Source organism: Cydia pomonella, chromosome 4 (assembly GCF_033807575.1).
Source record: "Cydia pomonella isolate Wapato2018A chromosome 4, ilCydPomo1, whole genome shotgun sequence".
Classification (NCBI taxonomy): Eukaryota; Metazoa; Arthropoda; class Insecta; order Lepidoptera; family Tortricidae; genus Cydia; species Cydia pomonella.
Window position 1 is genome coordinate 2,336,758 of NC_084706.1, and position 18,891 is coordinate 2,355,648.

The following is an 18,891-nucleotide window of genomic DNA, read 5'->3' on the forward strand; positions in this document are numbered from 1 at the left end:
GTAGCTCAAACTAAGCTAATGTAATGCCCTAGCCACGAGATCAACTATTGGCTACTCCCCAAAAAGGAAGGGGGGAAGGCGGCTGCGGCGGTCCGAAAATAAAGACTTGAAGGAACTGTCATAGGGACCATCTATCGCCGCGACAGGGATTGGCAGTCGTAGGTAGTAAAAAGGAGTGCGCAGGTTCAACTCACGTCATGACCTTGGCCTCCTCGATGAAGTCGTCCTCGGACATGGTGCCCTCCTTCATCATCTTGACGGCGGTGTCGATGCGGCCGCGCCACTTGCCGCGCCGCACCACGCCGAACTGCCCCGCGCCCAGCTCCTCCAGCAGCACCAGCTCCGACGGGTCGATCTCCCATTTGTCTGTAACGTCAACCCACACCTTCAACGAACGATAACAAATATTTTACGTGTTTCATGGCGATCGGTCAGATTTGTATTCTGTTTTAGCTTTTTCTTTCCAACTGTGAATTTTTGTCTTAAATAGTCTAGACGACAAGTTCAAAATTATGAAAATAGAGAAACTGCTCATACATGTACATCGGTCAAATCTTACAAAACTATCTGGATGGTAAATTGAACGGATATCCAAACAAAACGGTTATCCGGATATCCAGATTGCAATCCCTAGCGGCGCGGGCCGGTCGCAGGGCGTGGCCTTGAGCCGCGAGCACAGCCCGCCGCTGTTGTGCTTGTGGTAGTTGATGAGCTCGGGGATGGAGGCGGCAGTGCTCGTCCTCCTGTAAGTGATGTCACTGACCGTGGCTGAGGCCGGCGGTGGGCGGCGCGGGCCGGTCGCAGGGCGTGGCCTTGAGCCGCGAGCACAGCCCGCCGCTGTTGTGCTTGTGGTAGTTGATGAGCTCGGGGATGGAGGCGGCAGTGCTCGTCCTCCTGTAAGTGATGTCACTGACCGTGGCTGAGGCCGGCGGTGGGCGGCGCGGGCCGGTCGCAGGGCGTGGCCTTGAGCCGCGAGCACAGCCCGCCGCTGTTGTGCTTGTGGTAGTTGATGAGCTCGGGGATGGAGGCGGCAGTGCTCGTCCTCCTGTAAGTGATGTCACTGACCGTGGCTGAGGCCGGCGGTGGGCGGCGCGGGCCGGTCGCAGGGCGTGGCCTTGAGCCGCGAGCACAGCCCGCCGCTGTTGTGCTTGTGGTAGTTGATGAGCTCGGGGATGGAGGCGGCAGTGCTCGTCCTCCTGTAAGTGATGTCACTGACCGTGGCTGAGGCCGGCGGTGGGCGGCGCGGGCCGGTCGCAGGGCGTGGCCTTGAGCCGCGAGCACAGCCCGCCGCTGTTGTGCTTGTGGTAGTTGATGAGCTCGGGGATGGAGGCGGCAGTGCTCGTCCTCCTGTAAGTGATGTCACTGACCGTGGCTGAGGCCGGCGGTGGGCGGCGCGGGCCGGTCGCAGGGCGTGGCCTTGAGCCGCGAGCACAGCCCGCCGCTGTTGTGCTTGTGGTAGTTGATGAGCTCGGGGATGGAGGCGGCAGTGCTCGTCCTCCTGTAAGTGATGTCACTGACCGTGGCTGAGGCCGGCGGTGGGCGGCGCGGGCCGGTCGCAGGGCGTGGCCTTGAGCCGCGAGCACAGCCCGCCGCTGTTGTGCTTGTGGTAGTTGATGAGCTCGGGGATGGAGGCGGCAGTGCTCGTCCTCCTGTAAGTGATGTCACTGACCGTGGCTGAGGCCGGCGGTGGGCGGCGCGGGCCGGTCGCAGGGCGTGGCCTTGAGCCGCGAGCACAGCCCGCCGCTGTTGTGCTTGTGGTAGTTGATGAGCTCGGGGATGGAGGCGCAGCAGTGCTTGTCGGACAAGTAGAATTCGCCGCGGCTGTTCTGCTTTATGTGGTAGTGTTTTGTTTGCGCGTGGTTTCTGAAATGGAGTAATGAAAAATAGTAGGTACATATAAAAATGATTTTGCCCCCTACAGCTCACGCCTATATGTAACACCTCTGGAGTTGCAGGCGTCCATAGGCTTACCATCAGGCGGGACGTATTCTTGTTTGCTATCGACGTAGTATAAAATGGAGTGGCACGTGAGGTGCGGTTCTCTAATATATGTTAATTTTGTACGGAATCATGATTTAAGGCAGGTGGCCTCCTAGTGCTTGTTACATAACATTTCAGTCTATTAAGGTGCATAATGTTAAAATTATCATTAGTAACTCTAATTCAGTCGCCCCTATGACGTAAGGTGATCAAGAGGTTACATGATCATGCAGATGCACTTATGTGCCTCCATCGGCTTCTGTTCATGCCGTTGCTTACGAAAGAGTAAAACTTTTAAGATATACAGGGTGGAACACTTCTATGGACTAGGCTGAAGGGATAATGGGATAATACAAATAAATATAACATAAGAAGCGTAAGAGGGAAAAGATTAGTACAACCGAGGGCAAATTACTACTATGGCGAAAGAATGTCAAAATATATAGTGGCGAGAACCTTTAATACAATTAGTGTATTAAAACAGAATAAACTCTCTAAACCAATGTTGAAGTCAAGGCTGAGGTCCTTCCTATACTAAAACTAAAAACGCAAGCACAATATGATATATGTCCCCTAATATTTATGAATGAATGAATGAATTTATTTTATTTCAGACTTTTTCAAATCCATATTTTTGTTAGTAGTTACACATGTAGAAAAATGGTTAGTAAACAATGATGACTATCAATAAATTAATAAATTTAAATTAATAATATATTTAATAGCCAAAAACGCCGTAGACATATGACATAGACATTTTTCTTTTCTTGTTTAAATAATTAGCGCATCTTTCCATCAAACGTTAAAGTATATCAAGTTTTAATTGTAAAATAATAAAAGTAAGTTAAATTAAAGCAAAATAAATTCTGAAAACAGGTATTATTTAGATAACTAAGAAATACTTACTTAGTCTTGATGACGTCATCGGGTCTACTTGCTAGGGTTGAAAGTTGAAACATGCAAATTTTTGCACAAATTTTTAGCAAACTGTATCTCACAAATGGTTGGAAATATTAACGTAGTTATCTGGTGAAAAATAAAGCAAGAAGCCTGAACAATGCCTCGTTTGCATAAAAGTCCCTCGTTCTGTTCAACCCAGTAAGAGTTTAAGCATAAGAAGGTTCGCCTCGGCAGTTGCGGCGGTCGTCGGTATATCGTGCCAGCAACTTACACTTTGGTGAAGAGCGAGAGCGTGTACATGCCCTTGGTGGAGGAGTTGCGCACCACGAAGCAGCCCTCCTTGTCCTCCTGCTTGAGAAGCGACTCCGCCCGCTGCCGCGACATCTCGCCCACGTACCATCTGCGAACACAAGGTCTATTAATACCTATACAATACCCAGAGACCGAAACTTGGGTGCCGGTGACATACGTATGACGTCAAGCCAAATACAGTGTTGTTATCTAGATTATAGATACTTAATCAAATAACAACTTATTGGCCTCTTTAGTTTACTGATATTGAAACTTGAGTTGAGAGTTTTTATACGAACTGGCGACGTATAAAAACATAACTGTCTTTGTCATGTTAAAAACAAGATTGTTGGAAATGACAACCGATTTCTGTTTACTTATTTTTTTATTAGTAAAATATAACCGAAATATTGTTGAAGTCGCAATGGAGTCTATGCAGCCGTATATGCGTTATTCCCATCAAAAGAAATTGATTTAAATGAAGAATGGTTGACCGTCAACAACATTACATTTGCTTCAGGTGTGGTTATAGGAATTATGACCAGTGAGACGCCAATTTTGTTAACTGGCGAGAGGTTCAAGAATTATTTAGCCCTGAATACGTGTGAAATGTAAGTATATATCTAAATATGAAGAAAAACTTCGTCATTCAGAGGAACATTTTGTTGTGTTGTTTTATTTACACGAGGAACAATATTTTTTCGTTTGAATTACATTAGATTAGAATTAGTCATTACCCAAAAAAAAATGTTACTCGTATCGCTTTTTCATGTTTACCGTCATAATGACGTCACCAGCACTTGCCACGGGTTACTTGGCCTGCCTTGAATTCGCTCAGCGACCTAATCCCATGAATTTGAAAATGAAATAAAAAGGTTTACATTTTTACGAAAGTGGCTGCCGTCTGACCTTTCAACCCAGATGTAAAACTACGTCTTATTAGGATTAGTCCAGTCTTCTTACGATGTTCAACGCATCAAATGACGGCCCTGCATAGCAGTTTCTTAGCAGGGGAGGGGGTCAAATATCTCTGCAGTTGACTGTACAAGAATTTCCGGAAAGCCGGGGTTGGAGTTTAAACAAGAAAGTACTTCCAGTCCAGTAACACAAAAGTTCTCTCGAAGTAGGGCACCATTCAAAAGCAATGTTGGCATATTTCAATTTAATTTTTGGTCGAACAACATTTTGGTAATACAAAAAAAGCTGCTTATCGTGTCGTAAATGCAACCAAATTTCAGGATAATTGTGAGATACCAAATTGTATCGAGAGTAATACAGTTAATGGTTTCATTTTGTGATATCGGGAAAAGGATGTTGGACTATTTAAATTTACAATTTTAATGATTTATTTTGTGATATCGGTAAAGGGATCCTGGACTATTTAATTGTACAATTTTAATGACTGATTGATTGGTCAGCTGGAAGAGATCCCTTATAGAGATAAGTTTGCCTTTGTACCTCCATTACTGTAATTTATTTTTGTTAACCTTTGTTGTGTACAATAAAGTGATTACTTCTACTACTAAAATGGTAAAATGAAGTAGCCATAATTAGGGCAAATCCCAGTTTCTGTCATCAATACTAATAATGGGCTTTATTATGTAAATGGGCCATACGAGCACTTTTACTAATGATTCATGCAGAAGCAGTTTAATCATTCACTTTTGCCAATTAACATGACTCATATTATGCCCCCAATTTCGAAGAGAAACCCGTTAAAAAGACGTAGAGCATTTTACAGTCAATCCAGCTTCGAAATGCATAACTAAACTAGGAACGTTTTCGAGAAAAACAAAACGCTACCTATCTTACTTGAAGATATTTTTTACAATCGAATACTTTACGAGTATTTGATTAATTTAATAAAATCTCATATAAAGTAGTCCAACAAAACAAAACAATAATAGTAGATTACACAATTAGGGCATAAAGCGACAATATTACATTACGATTCAAGTGCGGAAAATAGGAAATTCGAAACGAGTGGAGATATATTAAAACACGACCGAAGGGAGTGTTTTAAATCGACACGAGTTGCGAATTACATATTCGCATATGTATCGTACAACGTTTTACAGTACATATGTCCCTTTAAATGTTCGACACAGTAACGTAATATGCTAATTTTCGCACTAGTGCGGTAAAGTAGCACCATATGTACTGTAATAGTACATTACGATACAAGTGCGAAAAATAGGAAATTCTAAACGAGTGGCGATAAATTAAAACACGACTGAAGGGAGTGTTTTAAATCGACACGAGTTGCGAATTACCTATTCGCACATGTATCGTACAACGTTTTACAGTACATATGGCCCTTTAAATGTTCGACACAGTAACGTAATATGCTAATTTTCGCACTAGTGCGGTAAAGTAGCACCATATGTACTGTAAATACAATTATGCCCGAGTTATATATAAATAAAATAAATATTTTTTATTTAAGGAAAATAAGTGATAAATAAATATTGGACATTCTTACACAAATTGACTACACCCCACAGTACGCTCAAGAAGGCTTGTGTTGTGGGTACTCAGGCAATGATATATATAATTATATAAAATACTTAAATATATAGAAAACTTTTTTTCATTTATTTATAAAGTAAGTGGTACTCGGCCGGTAGGGCGCGCCGGCCGCCAGCATCAGAAGTGGCATGTTGCTTAGTCAACCGACGTCCTCTACCTACTGGTACGCCTACATGTAATATGGTCAGAATAAACATACTTATTTCTATATTAATCATGGTGTTAAGATATATTTGGCCACTTTGGCCGTCACTACCTATTTGACGCTGACTGAACTCTAGGGACGGGCACACACTTCAATAATGAATTATCTATTCAAACTATATTTATGCGTTATGTTATGTGATATTTGTGGTTTTTCCTGTGCGATAATCTAAATATTGTTACCTATTTCGCTTCTCTGCACAGTTGCACACTGTACAGTACATATCGGATAGCGGACTTATAACTATATGATGTAAGTTAGCAAAAAGAAATACTTACTCGTACTTCTGGAGTCCTAATGTTTCCTTTTCTTTCACGTAATTGCTAGGGATGAATCCAACGGACCTGAAATAAAATAAATATCTCTTAGACGGGGCGTAAAGCCAGAAAAAAAGGTAATTAGAATGTAACTAAGTATACATATATTCGGCTATCGCGCGGATTAAAAAGGTTTTTAACGTTTCTCCTCCTCAATTTCCCCAAAGAATGAATTTTATTGAAAATTTAGTTAGTGACGTCCTCGGCTATATCACTATTAGCTATTTTATAACTAATGTTATACTGCAATTTAGAGCAACTATATACCATTGAACTAAATAAAAATTGGCATTTTCGTGTTTTTCTTTTCTATCGAGCAACTCGTAACCTAATAAGGTTTTTCTCAGTCTTCCCTTGCAAATATAATCTAGTTTCCGTATGAAGGTGTTCATGGCATTAAATCTTGATTAAGACTTGTAACAATTTAATGTAGAATTTTGCATTTCCTCTCTTAACTCAATATCCTTAATACACGGTGTATTTTCTTAAAGTCCGTTAATTTCAAGGGTGCATTCCTGAACTTAAATTTAGTAACTTACTCAAAGAAACCGGTATTCTAATTACTGAATTTTGGAGATAATCAATGATCTATTTTTATCTGGTAAGGTCCTTACGAGCGTGTACACTTGCCTTAGGGCTTGTTTACATATTGGTTAGTGTTTAGTATGAGTTTATACATTTGCTACTATAGTTCGTGTTCGTATTTCATTGATGTCATAGTTTTCAATTGTTTGGTGGATTAAAATATAATATCCGTGTTATAACAACGCTAGTAATTACTTTTCAAGCGAAAAAAAATGTTTTTTTTTTTTATTAAAATTAACTACCAAATTTCTTAAATGCACTTAGCTATACCCCGTAGTGAAAAAACACCGTGTATAATCATAATTGCAATGGACTAATTCTGTGCCTCCAGTGTAAAAGGGTTTAAGTCGAGTTAGTCCAAATTACAAATTTTGCCAGTTTATTATTTATTTCCTGAAACTACATCGTTTGTTTCGACACTCATAGCCCTGCGACCACTAATTGCAGAGATATCGATTGTGCAAAAGGGTTAAAGTATGTCAAAAATCTTAACTATTATGTTCAAAACGATTTATTTTTATATAATCTCCTTTAGAAAATTGGTATTTAAAAATCGTGTTACAAACAATGGTTAAAGTAAAGTTTAATCTTAGTGAATAAACTCCATTTCAAATGAACATTCGGTGTAAAGAAATCAAAATTGACTTAGGTCAATTTAAAGTAACGAGTCTAGTTTGTGCATCACGGTAAAATTTTAGTTTTTTTGTTATTCACAAAAATTTTTTAGGATGTGATGATGTGTAAAAGTGTATAATTTGACTTCGACCGTTTTTCACAATCAAGATTAGCTAAACCGACTTAATGATGATGGTTAAAGTCCACATAGATTCCTTTTCATATTTAACTTCTAGTTGGTTAACGCAAAATAAAGTACATTTTGCCCACTTTTCACAATGTTATTAAATATATTTTTCGTTCGCATTGGCAAAAGTAGAGTTATCATATAAATGATGTTGTGCAAAACGGTAGAAGTTGATAGGATGCGCGGGGTGCGGAAGAGGGGTCGGCGACGCATACGCCGCGCGACTCCCGCCCGCGTCCCGATAGTCCCATGACGTCAGCAATCGGCATTCCCCGCGCTTGCAGGTGTACCCGTGTGGTATTGTTCTGTGCTGCAGAGCGACTTTCGTTCGCAACGGTGAGTTTGACCATTTTACACAAATGGCTTAAAAATAACCATATTATTGCAATGTTTTTGACAGCAATTAAAGGTTCCATTAACTCAATAAGTATTGAGCACAAATTTTTAGTACCAGGTCATACTCACCTTGACTGGGACTCAGATCATGCTTTGATCGAAAAAGCCAAACGTAACACAACTGCAGATATACATGTTCCTCGCGACTGGTATCAACTAGTTCGATCAGTTTCGAAAAACAATTCTATACAAGTAATAGAAATGACGCATGCCAGCTTTTATAATTTCAGTATGCTTTTGAAAACTGAATTTATTGCGCGAAAAGTAAACGAAAAAAAAGAAAAGTTTTTGTTTAATGAGGTCAGTGAATTTAAATACTAAGAATATCTGTTCCCAAAAGTCCTGCACAAAAAAAGACAATTTAACACACAGAAATCATACCAAAAAAGAGGTTTTGCCTTACATCAAATGAGGTAGTTCTGTTTTTTATATATACCTCCTACCTTTTCCACCTCGAAAGCCCTTCGGATCATTGTGTGTTTAATATACAGTACAGCGAGAGAAATTGTTATAACTTGTATCTCTTGTATATCTTTGATGAATCAGGCTGGTCCTCTGAACCCACAGTACTCCTTTTGGGGCCAGCGTGTGTGGTAGTATTTCTTCGTCAACCTGGACAGGCCGGTCGAAATTGTCATTTGATGGTGGATTATCAATGAATGGTTTTTCAGTGTCGGCACACATCTCCGGTCCTGTATATTCTCGCAGGATTGACCATTGCTGTAGTTGCAAACAGCTGAGCATTTGAGTCCTGCTTGCCTGCAACCACAACTGCTGGTACAACCTTTTTTGCAGTTACAGTTAGTTAGTTTTAAATTTTGCAAACCTTTGAAAAGCCGTATTTTAGAAACTATTTGGCTTACTAAGACTAATTTATAGTCAATTAATTGCAAATATCATTTTCTTATAAATGTGCATTGTGACTTTTACCTTACTTACCTTAACCCGGTTCTTAGTGGAAATTTTTTACAAAAACTGAAAAAAATCCTAAAATTTAATGGATTTTCATGTACTTTACAATGATCCCAAGGGTTTTCGAGGTGGAAAACTTGGATTTGTTATTACCATTTCATTACTAGGTACCAACATATTAAAAAACAGAACTACCTCATTTCATGTTAGGTGAAATGTACCAATTCCATAGGCTACTTGGAAGAAACTCAATATCACTCAATATAACAGTTGATTATGCAAAATGGAGAAGAAAAACTTATAACCAGCCAGTACAACTGACGCCCTGTTACACTGAACCGTTAGCGATTTCAGCAGAAAAATTAAAAGATATCAAGTCACTGTTTGGTTACAGTGATCAATCAGCACAGGAATTCTATTCCAGTTTACAGGCTGATTCTAATCTACCTGCTATTCATCCCGATTTACAAGATCAATTAAAACGAAAATGAATGAAAATTCAGTACAATATTTGTTTTGATATTGTTTTCAATACATTGATATTATTCATACTGGTTTGTTTTATTTTTATCCTAATCATATGAAAATACAATATTATTTTAGTTCCCAAAATTGTTTCATTAACACATTGCAATAGTTCAATAAGATCTCAGAAGCACTAGACAAAGTGTAGTTAAACCTTTTGACACATTCATTACATTGGTGAAAAGGGATTAAAGTTTTTTTTGAAAGCCCATATTTCCGTTATTTTCAGAAAAGCCAGGTTTATTTTAATGTCAAGTTATAATTCATCACTTATACTATCTAAACTAAAATTAAAAACCTAATTTTTTTGTAAACAATGCAGAGAAACTCCGGCTTAAAACGTTTTTTGGCTATACTGAAAAATTGCATTTTTTGAGTTTAACCCTTTTACACTGGAGGCACAGAATTAATGTGAAAATCTGTCCTGAGAAGAGTCTGAAAGATATCTTTTTTATTTGGTATATTCAATTGTTCCATAAATTACGCTTAAAATGATGATATTACTGTGCATTTTCCTCATAATCCAAGTGAAAAGGAGAATGAATTATATAGTATTGTAGCCATTTTATCCTCGAATAAAATCCTAAAATTCGCTCTCTAAAATGGGTTTACTTTCTAGTTGTACAATCTGCTATAAACATTTGAATTTTACTTTATGATTAATTGTTATAGGGAGCGTGCATGAACTGTAGGAGGCAGCACAGAAGACGTCAGAATTTTGGCGCGACGTGTAAATGTGATGTTTTTTGTTCCGATGTAGCCCACAAGATGGCAGAACCTACTATGCACAAGAAAACACGTGACGTGTAAATGTACAGGTTTATAGTTCCGATTCAGGCCACAAGATGGCAGACCCTCCAACGCGCACGGTCCCTATATTTTATACACCGTGTTTTTATTGAATTCCGTTAACTTCGGGGTATCGCTACGTACGTTTAAGGAAACTATATGACATAGCATAAAAAAAAACTTTTAATTTTAATTTTTCAATGATATTTATTTTTATAAAAAGTTATTACATGTTGCATATAGCGTTGTTGTAACACAGGCATTTCATTTAACTCAACAAAACAATTGAAAACTGTGACATATCAATGTCATTTTGAACATCAATCGTCCGAGATAGTAGTTAAGTTTAGTAGCAAATGTATTAACTCATACTTAACACTAATCAATATGTAAACAGGACCTAAGCCAAGTGTATACGCTCGTAAGGGCTTTATAAGATAAAAATTAAATATTGATTATCTCCGAAATGGAGTTAATTAGAATAACGGTGTCTTTGAGAAAGTTACTTAATTTAAGCTCAGGGATGCACCCTTGAAATTAACTGAAAAAAAAAAACACGGTGTATATGGTTTTTTTTGACGACCGGTCTGACCTAGTAGGTAGTGACCCTGTAAACATTCGATGTGTATCACACACAGGTTAAGTTGGAGGGGGGCCTATGTCAAGAAATGGACAGTCTAAGGTTTAAGAAAATATTATGAACAATGATGATGATTTGAACATTACATAATTAATGAATTCAACTGAAATCAAACTATGTATAAATACAAACACTACATGAATCAAGCTTTCGTCATGTTATTATAATCATAATTTTAATGTCGATTAAATATTGTATATTGTAACATTCGGTATATTAGGAATAAATAGCTATATTATATTATTATATCATATTTATGTACTAATTTCTTTATAATATTATTACATGGTACATGTCACAATTTGATTTACATAAGGTAGATTTATTTTGACTCAACGAAGCTGTAGCTCAACGAAGGGGGGTTGGTTTAGGGTCGGCAACGCGCATGTAACTCTTCTGGAGTCGCAGGCGTACATAGGCTACGGAGACTGCTTACCATCAGGCGGGCCGTATGCTTGTTTGCCACCGACGTAGTATTAAAAAAAAAAAGACTTACCCATTTTCGTCTTTGACTTTCCACCAATGTTCTTGCGAGTCGTCGATAACTTCATACTCCGCTCCCTATAAAAAAAAATACTTTACAAATATATTAATAGTGATAATTTTCCCCCTTGGTGGATTTTCTCTTATAAAAAATGTACATTTTAACTATATTTCATAGAGTTTATTATTAAGTACATAACAGGTACGTTAAAAATAGGATTGTGTAATTTTACGTAGTTTTCTAACGCAGGTTATTTAAACTAGAAAACCAGAATATACAAAATGCCACTCATAAATATTTGTATATATAGTGTTGCGCCATTTATGGATAGTCGATAAAATACCATTGGCATTAACTGTTCGTCTGATTACACAAATAATATTTTATTTACCTTTTCTAAGGAGAGGTCTCCACTTTCGATTGCCTTAAACGGGTAAAGGGCAACCACAACTTTTCTTTGTTTTTCCTAAAACAAACATAAGTATAATAAGTAACGTTCACAATATCTAACACCTATTATGTAATACTACATCTGTGTTCGTGTATTTTCAGCCTTCCGAGTAAACATTTTGCATACAGTAATAGTACAATTATTAAAATCGGCAATGTTGTCTCCCTTCGCTTAAAACAGCTTTCTCCCTGTTAAAGAAAAATACGCGACCCGTAGATTTTTGCAATAACTCAAAAACGGCTAGACCGATCATGTTCGCTATAGTTTTATTAAAAGTATTTATGAAGATTTTTTTCACGATTTTTTTCATATTTTTTCTTTCTTTCAGAGCGATTGTTTCCTAAAAGAACTTTATCAAAAAATGGTTGTTGGTGACCCGTAACCTTGTTTCAAAAGACTTATCCCACACTATTGGGTCAAGGGGAAAAAAATATCAAAAAATATCATTTAGTATAAGATAAAACAAAAAAAAAAATTGTTGAATTTTTTATTTTACCGTTCTGTCGCCAGGCATGATTTATGTATCCATGCCAAATTGCAGCCGAAGGACGAAAGGACAGATGGACATGGCGAAACTATAAGGGTTTCTAGGTGACTACGAAGCCCTAATATAATGCTACAAGTTTTAGAGATATATATTTTTTTAGGGTTGTTGAAATATACACGGCTAGACCTTTTGATATAAACAAAAGATTTAACTAAGTATGAACTGTTGATAAGATCCCGATTTTCCTTAAAAAGTGCGGGATAACGAAGTAGTGAAGTAAATTGGTTTGTTTACATTATTTACAATTTCAATTGAACTCCACTTTGTAGTTATTTGAATGATGGTGGTTTTCATTGGTTGGAAGAGACTTGAGATAACTCACTTTAAGTTTAGCTGACGGAGTGCCGGGAGGCGCGCCGCCTCCCCCGGGCATGGTGACCGCTGCAGTCACCGCTGCAAATATAAAAACACATGCTTAGGTTCATCATAGAAAGTAGTTACCTTAGCTATTAAAAGAAAAAAACATTTGAGTGCGAATTTTTATAGGTTTGCTTTATTTATTTACATAGTGAGGAAACCGGTCTTATCGCAATAATAGTTTCCCCTCCGGGTTGGAAAGTCAGATGTCAGTCAATTTCGTTAAAACAAGTGGCTGTGCCAATTCTTGGGATTAGCTGCCAAGCGGAATCCAGGTTCCCGTGAGCCGTGCCAAAAAGCCGGAACAGGAGGAAGATTTGGCTTGCAGTCATTTAGAAGAACTTAGTCAGGTCATAAGTTCTGCCCTGCTGTTCTTTTTTTATCTTACATAAAACAAAAGTATGGATCTTGTATCTTTCTTAATATATAAAATAAAAGTAGCCGTGGGCATCATGTCAAACAATTCTTCAGAGCACAGCCCATTGTACAAGCGGTAGAACACACATAAGGAGGCAAAGTCTCTCCTTACACTTAAAGGTTCAATACCGCTTGTGAGTTTGGGATCGTCGACGATTCGTACAGATTCGATAAGCCGGTTTGGACGATTTTCAGAGAATTGAAGCAATTCTTTGCGTTGCCTTGAAACAAAAGTTTAAAACATGGGTTCACCAATACACACCGGATTTTTAAAAAATGGGACGGGAGCTGTAAAAAAAAAGTATTTGGGATGCGAATAGAAATTTGATCATTCAATTATTTTGGAAAGTCAACTCTCAATATCAATTACTTAAGCGCTTGACTAAGTTTAAAGTTAATTTCCTTATCAGTAATCGATAGAAAAAATCTATCGGATACCTCTGCTTGGTGCATATCAATATTAACAGTCACAAATGGCAAAAGCCAACACAAGGTTTCAATTTCATACCTTAAAAACAAGGCTTTAATCAAAGGTCTTCATTAGGAACTATACATCAGGTACATATACATTTAACTTTATCGATTAACCTATGTAGCGAAGTTCCTTTGTATTTAGCTATTTATTAATAGAATATTTACTATCTCAAAATATTTTTAAATTGTGTTAGTTTGCAATAGGAGTCGTATTTGTTTTCTTTTTTAGCCAATAAACTTCATATACGTACAATCTGATACGATATTTGATATTATTTACGAAAGGTAATTATGTAACGACCACGAATCGATTACGGAATGCGTAAAAGTGCAACGAGAACCGGCAACTATCAAGATGCAATGGGTGGCATAAACCGAACCGCACCGGTTATATGGTAATCTTTACTACAATTAAATTGACCGCAAGCAACAAGAAACGCCGCATGTCATTACTTAAATGTGGTATTTGCCGATGAACGTGCGACATAAAATGTGAATTTTAATTGAACACACTTTTCACGGTCATTTAGACTTCCGACTCATTTTATTTTCCAGTTGTGTAGCCGCAGTGCTAAAAATATCAGCTATGCGCTCTAGGACAAACACGATTATATGGTAATTTGTTCAAATATAACTACATCTGTATACCTCCCGTGTAATCATCTGGCGGAGAAGTAGGGTTTATACTCGTGTGGCAGTTGTGGCATTATGCACTTGTCAACAATTATATATACTTGCTATAGCTAACCTTGATTTGTGTTCCTTTAGTTACGAGATTTTTTTAAACCAAAATATAAGCTCAATAAGGCATGTGTTTTGAGTACTTAGACAACGATATACATATATATAACTAATATATAATTACATTTTATAACAAAAGATAATTATAATATAAGTATATGTACGTTATGCTGACTATTCATTGAAATAAATAAAATCTGTGCCCTTACCAGGATTATAACATAACCCAGGACCATCTGCTTCATATGCAGGGTCATTACCGACTAGGCCAGACAGGTCGTCGTGAATTGAATGTTATTTTGACTATACTTTAACGAAATGAAAATGTTTTAAAATGGTGAACAGTTTTTATACGTGATTGAAATACTTCAATAAGACTATTTCATCAATATGACGCAAGAACACGATAACAATATTAAGCCATACATACAGATTAAAGACAAAAACAAACCATACACTACCAGGTAGTGACGCAGCAGACAGACGTTAATAGAAAAAAAAAACAGATTAACAACAATACTTTAGCACTTTCCAGACACGTATTCGTGAACAAACTGAAGTAGAAGTAACAATTTTTTTTTGAATAAAAGTGACTGATATGTTAAAAAGTCTTATGAAGCGATTGTATTGGACTCTAACCGAGTAATAAATGAGGACGTCATTAAACACAGCCGAAAACACTCAAAACCACAAACACTTTTGCATGAATTACACAAACTTGGTTACATTACACCTGATCAAGACAAGAAAGTGAGTGCAACAAGACGGGTGAACGCAAACGCAACAGTCGGCGAGGCCGTCGGATAGAGGTCACGGAATCCGTACCCTCGAGCGCGGGCAGGAACGACGACAGCGACAGGCACGGGATCTTCGACTTTTTCTTGGTGACCATGGCTTCTGGCTCGGTCTTGTTCTGCAGCATGGGGACGGGAGCGACGGCCGGACGTCCGCGCGACACCGAGCTGCGACTGCCGACTAACGTGTCAATGTACCGTATCCGCGGTAAGGCGCGCGTCACACTGACCCTAATCATGTCTGCCGGTCCGCTGCTTTTTTACTACACAGACGATATATTCTATTTTATTTCGTTGTTGATTCATTGAAATTTCGCTTAGTGTAGAGTGGAATTTTAGATTGGTGAGTAGAGAAGGTCTTTCTCAGACAACACTACTATTTTCATTATAATGTAACTACTGTTCAAAAATACAAAAATCAACACTCAATTACATATAAGTAACTTCTTTCTTCTTCATTCCCTTTTCCAGGCCACACCAACCTACAAGGTTTTCCCAAAAAAATCAAATATATTCCACTAAATCCAGCTTTCATAATTCATTTGAAGACATGTCATATTTCCCGGAGGTAAAATCTAATTTGAACCTTAAATCGAAATGCTTAAGTTGAAATTCTATTGGCGCCTATGTGGTCCATAAATCGTACTATGCCTGGAAAAGAGTTAATATTTTTTTTTTCATTAGGTATATGTTGAACATAATACCCGGTTCCCACAATAATGCAAGTAAAAGTTGAAAATCGATAACAAATAGAGACGAGGCTTTATATTCGTCGAAGCTACGCAGCGAGGCTTCAAAGATGGTCGCGGCCTACATTCACCATTCGACGCGGGCGCAGGCGGCGCTCGGTCTCGCTTTCACTTGTTTACACTCAACTAGATAGAAAGAGACGGATTAGATAACGTACGTACGTCATCATACGTCATCATCAACTAATCGACTGGCTAGTAGTCTCTATAACATATTACAGACTATATAGCGTATGGTATACAGCCTTCTACGAGGTCTACAGACACATCACCAATAAATAATTGTGTGCAATGTTTTCCTTGTCAGATGGGCAATTTAGACAACTAACCTGATAAAGTATTACAAGCCATTGGACCCCACAACAGGGAAGGAAGTACGTGATCACTGATCACGGATACTAGTTTGCCTTGGGTGCAAAATAAATTTTATCGACAATGCAACTGTCTCTATGGATGCAACAATCAAACGATCAAGATGACGACTTTAAGAGATAACAATGTTGCTTAAATTACATTTTGTTATACACGGTGTTTTTTTTAAAAGTCCGTTAATTTCAAGGGTGCATCTCTGAGCTTAAATTAAGTAACTTTCTCGTAGAAACCGGTATCCATATAACTCCATTTTGGAGATAATCAATGATCTATTTTTATCTGGTAAAGTCCCTACGAGTGTGTACACTTGCCGTAGGGCCTGTTTACATATTGGTTAGGTTAGGTGAGTTTATAGATTTGCTACTAAACGCAAGTACTATCTCGGACGATCTATATTCGAAAATGTCATTTATATGTCGTAGTTTTCAATTGTTTGGTAGATTTAAGTATAATGTCCGTGTTACATTAATGCTATTATTAACTTTTTGCGAAAATAAAAATTAGCTATGCCATTTAGTTTCCTTATATGCACTTAGCAATACCGAAATGTTAACGCAGTTTAAAAAAAACACCGGGCTTTTACAAATACAAATCCTCTTTATTGCACAACCTTTTTTTTTATACTACGTCGGTGGCAAACAAGCATACGGCCCGCCTGAAGGTAAGCAGTCTCCGTAGCCTATGTACGCCTGCAACTCCAGAGGAGTTACATGCGCGTTGCCGACCCTAAACCCGCCCCCCCTCGATGAGCTCTGGCAACCTTACTCACCGGCAGGAACACAACACTATGAGTAGGGTCTAGTGTTATTTGGCTGCTGTTTTCTGTAAGGTGGAGGTACTTCCCCAGTTGGGCTCTGCTCCAGATCTGGAATGACATCCACTGGCTGTGCCCTACCACACAAAGCCAGATGACATTTACAATGCCCATACCTCTCTTTTGGACGTAGTTTAAGGACGTACCCGGGTCCAAAGGGTAACCTCAAAATAACATTTACAGTAACATACATAATACATGAAGAGAGAGGAGGAGCTCTTGATTTGAAGCAAAGAACTCATCGACATAAAGCCAACCAATAAAATTATTAATCCTATTACTCCAAATAACGTTGAATAGAATCCTCATTACCGTTTTCCCGTTTCATGTTTTCCCTTTTGAATTCCCGGTTGTAACACAAAAAACATTTTTAAATCTTTTAATAGCATTAATGTCGACATTTTCTATATCATCATTTGATTGATCTCAATGAAAATGAAGGTTTTTCCAAAATAAAAATAATAAAATAATAATAAAATAAAATGTTTATTGAGTTAGCACAAACAAACGTGATTTTGACTGGGCTGGTGCCTCTTTTTAAGCGTACATGACACTTGTGTCAAGAGACACCGCTCTCCCGTAGGTGATAACAGAATTTTTACATATAGGTACAATAGCTAGGCTTAAGACTTAAAACGAACTTTTTTTTTTGAGAGAAATGAGATTACTGATTTGCTTTAGAAAAATATGTTATGCGTAATTATGTTATACGAGTATTTACAGATATCGTGAGTTTTAATAACCTCGTAAGGCATAATGTGCATTACAATGTACGTTTCAATCGAATTAGAGTCTTTAATAAACATTTCTATTGTTTTAACAAAGTTCGTCCCGATTTACTGTACAACAAGGTTTGTATGGTGGGCCTTACCAGGATAAGAGGTCAGAAGGTCTATAAATGATGGAAATGTAAGTATTTCAGCTATGCTTTCTCGCCAATGCTACTTTGAGTGTCGGGACTAACACGTAGGTAAATACGTACTGGCGGCACAAAGAACTGGTAAGCAACTAAGCAAGCAACCAATGCAAGACACCCCAAGCAGCTTATCACGGATTACTCGTGTTGCTGAGAACTTAGCCTACACAGACTGAACGCGCGGCATTGACATGACTGAACAGAATCTAGGATAGCTGTAACTACTATAGTCACTACAGAGCACATGAATAATGTTATGTATCTATACATTATACTGTCCGCTTTGGTTTCACTACGGCTTAATTTCGTTGAAACCCATTTACCAAAAATTTTCGATCTCAAAATAGAATAGAGTCAAAATGCCTGAATCTCAGAATGCCTTAATTTTAAATCGACGTAGTCTCGTTTCCTGCGTCAATGAATGCTCAACGAGGGTGCGGAGTGTTAGGGCTGGCAATGCGCATGTAGCACTTCTGGAGTTGCAGGCGTCCATAGGCTACGCAGACTGCTTACCATCAGGCGGGTCGTACGCTTGTTTTCCACCGACGTAGTATAAAAAAAAATGCTAAATACGGACAAAATGACATATAAGGGTTGTTTCAAAATGAACGGGCTGTACGTGAGTTTATCGGCACGGCACCACCTCACAGCTGTTATTTTTACAATTCTGAGAGACGCCCAGCGGCATTAGCCCAGTCACATTGTAATGAGTGTGAACGTTTTTGGTGCCCACAAAAGTTTATTTTATACATGGGTTTCTTAAATTTACATGAGAATTATGTGTAGTAATTTTTGATTATTTTTACTAAAACTGGAGCCAGCCCAATATCTGAATTAAAAATAATTTTATTAGAATTCAGTTATTTAAATTTAATATGATTTTAAATGTGTCTTGTTTACATTT

At 38.1% G+C, this 18,891-nt stretch overlaps 1 protein-coding gene across 1 annotated transcript in view; it reads right to left on the minus strand.

Annotated features, from left to right (window-relative positions):
- The window catches only part of LOC133516841 (tyrosine-protein kinase Btk), a 67,989-nt gene that overhangs the window by 11,950 nt on the left and 37,148 nt on the right, over positions 1 to 18,891 (minus strand). The window contains exons 6-12 of the mRNA XM_061849835.1: positions 12,676 to 12,746; positions 11,747 to 11,821; positions 11,368 to 11,432; positions 6,184 to 6,249; positions 3,152 to 3,280; positions 1,670 to 1,863; positions 195 to 366 (exon numbers count right to left, since the gene is read on the minus strand). Coding sequence (XP_061705819.1) covers positions 195 to 366; positions 1,670 to 1,863; positions 3,152 to 3,280; positions 6,184 to 6,249; positions 11,368 to 11,432; positions 11,747 to 11,821; positions 12,676 to 12,746 — 772 coding nt within the window. The remainder of the gene's footprint in view (positions 1 to 194; positions 367 to 1,669; positions 1,864 to 3,151; positions 3,281 to 6,183; positions 6,250 to 11,367; positions 11,433 to 11,746; positions 11,822 to 12,675; positions 12,747 to 18,891) is intronic.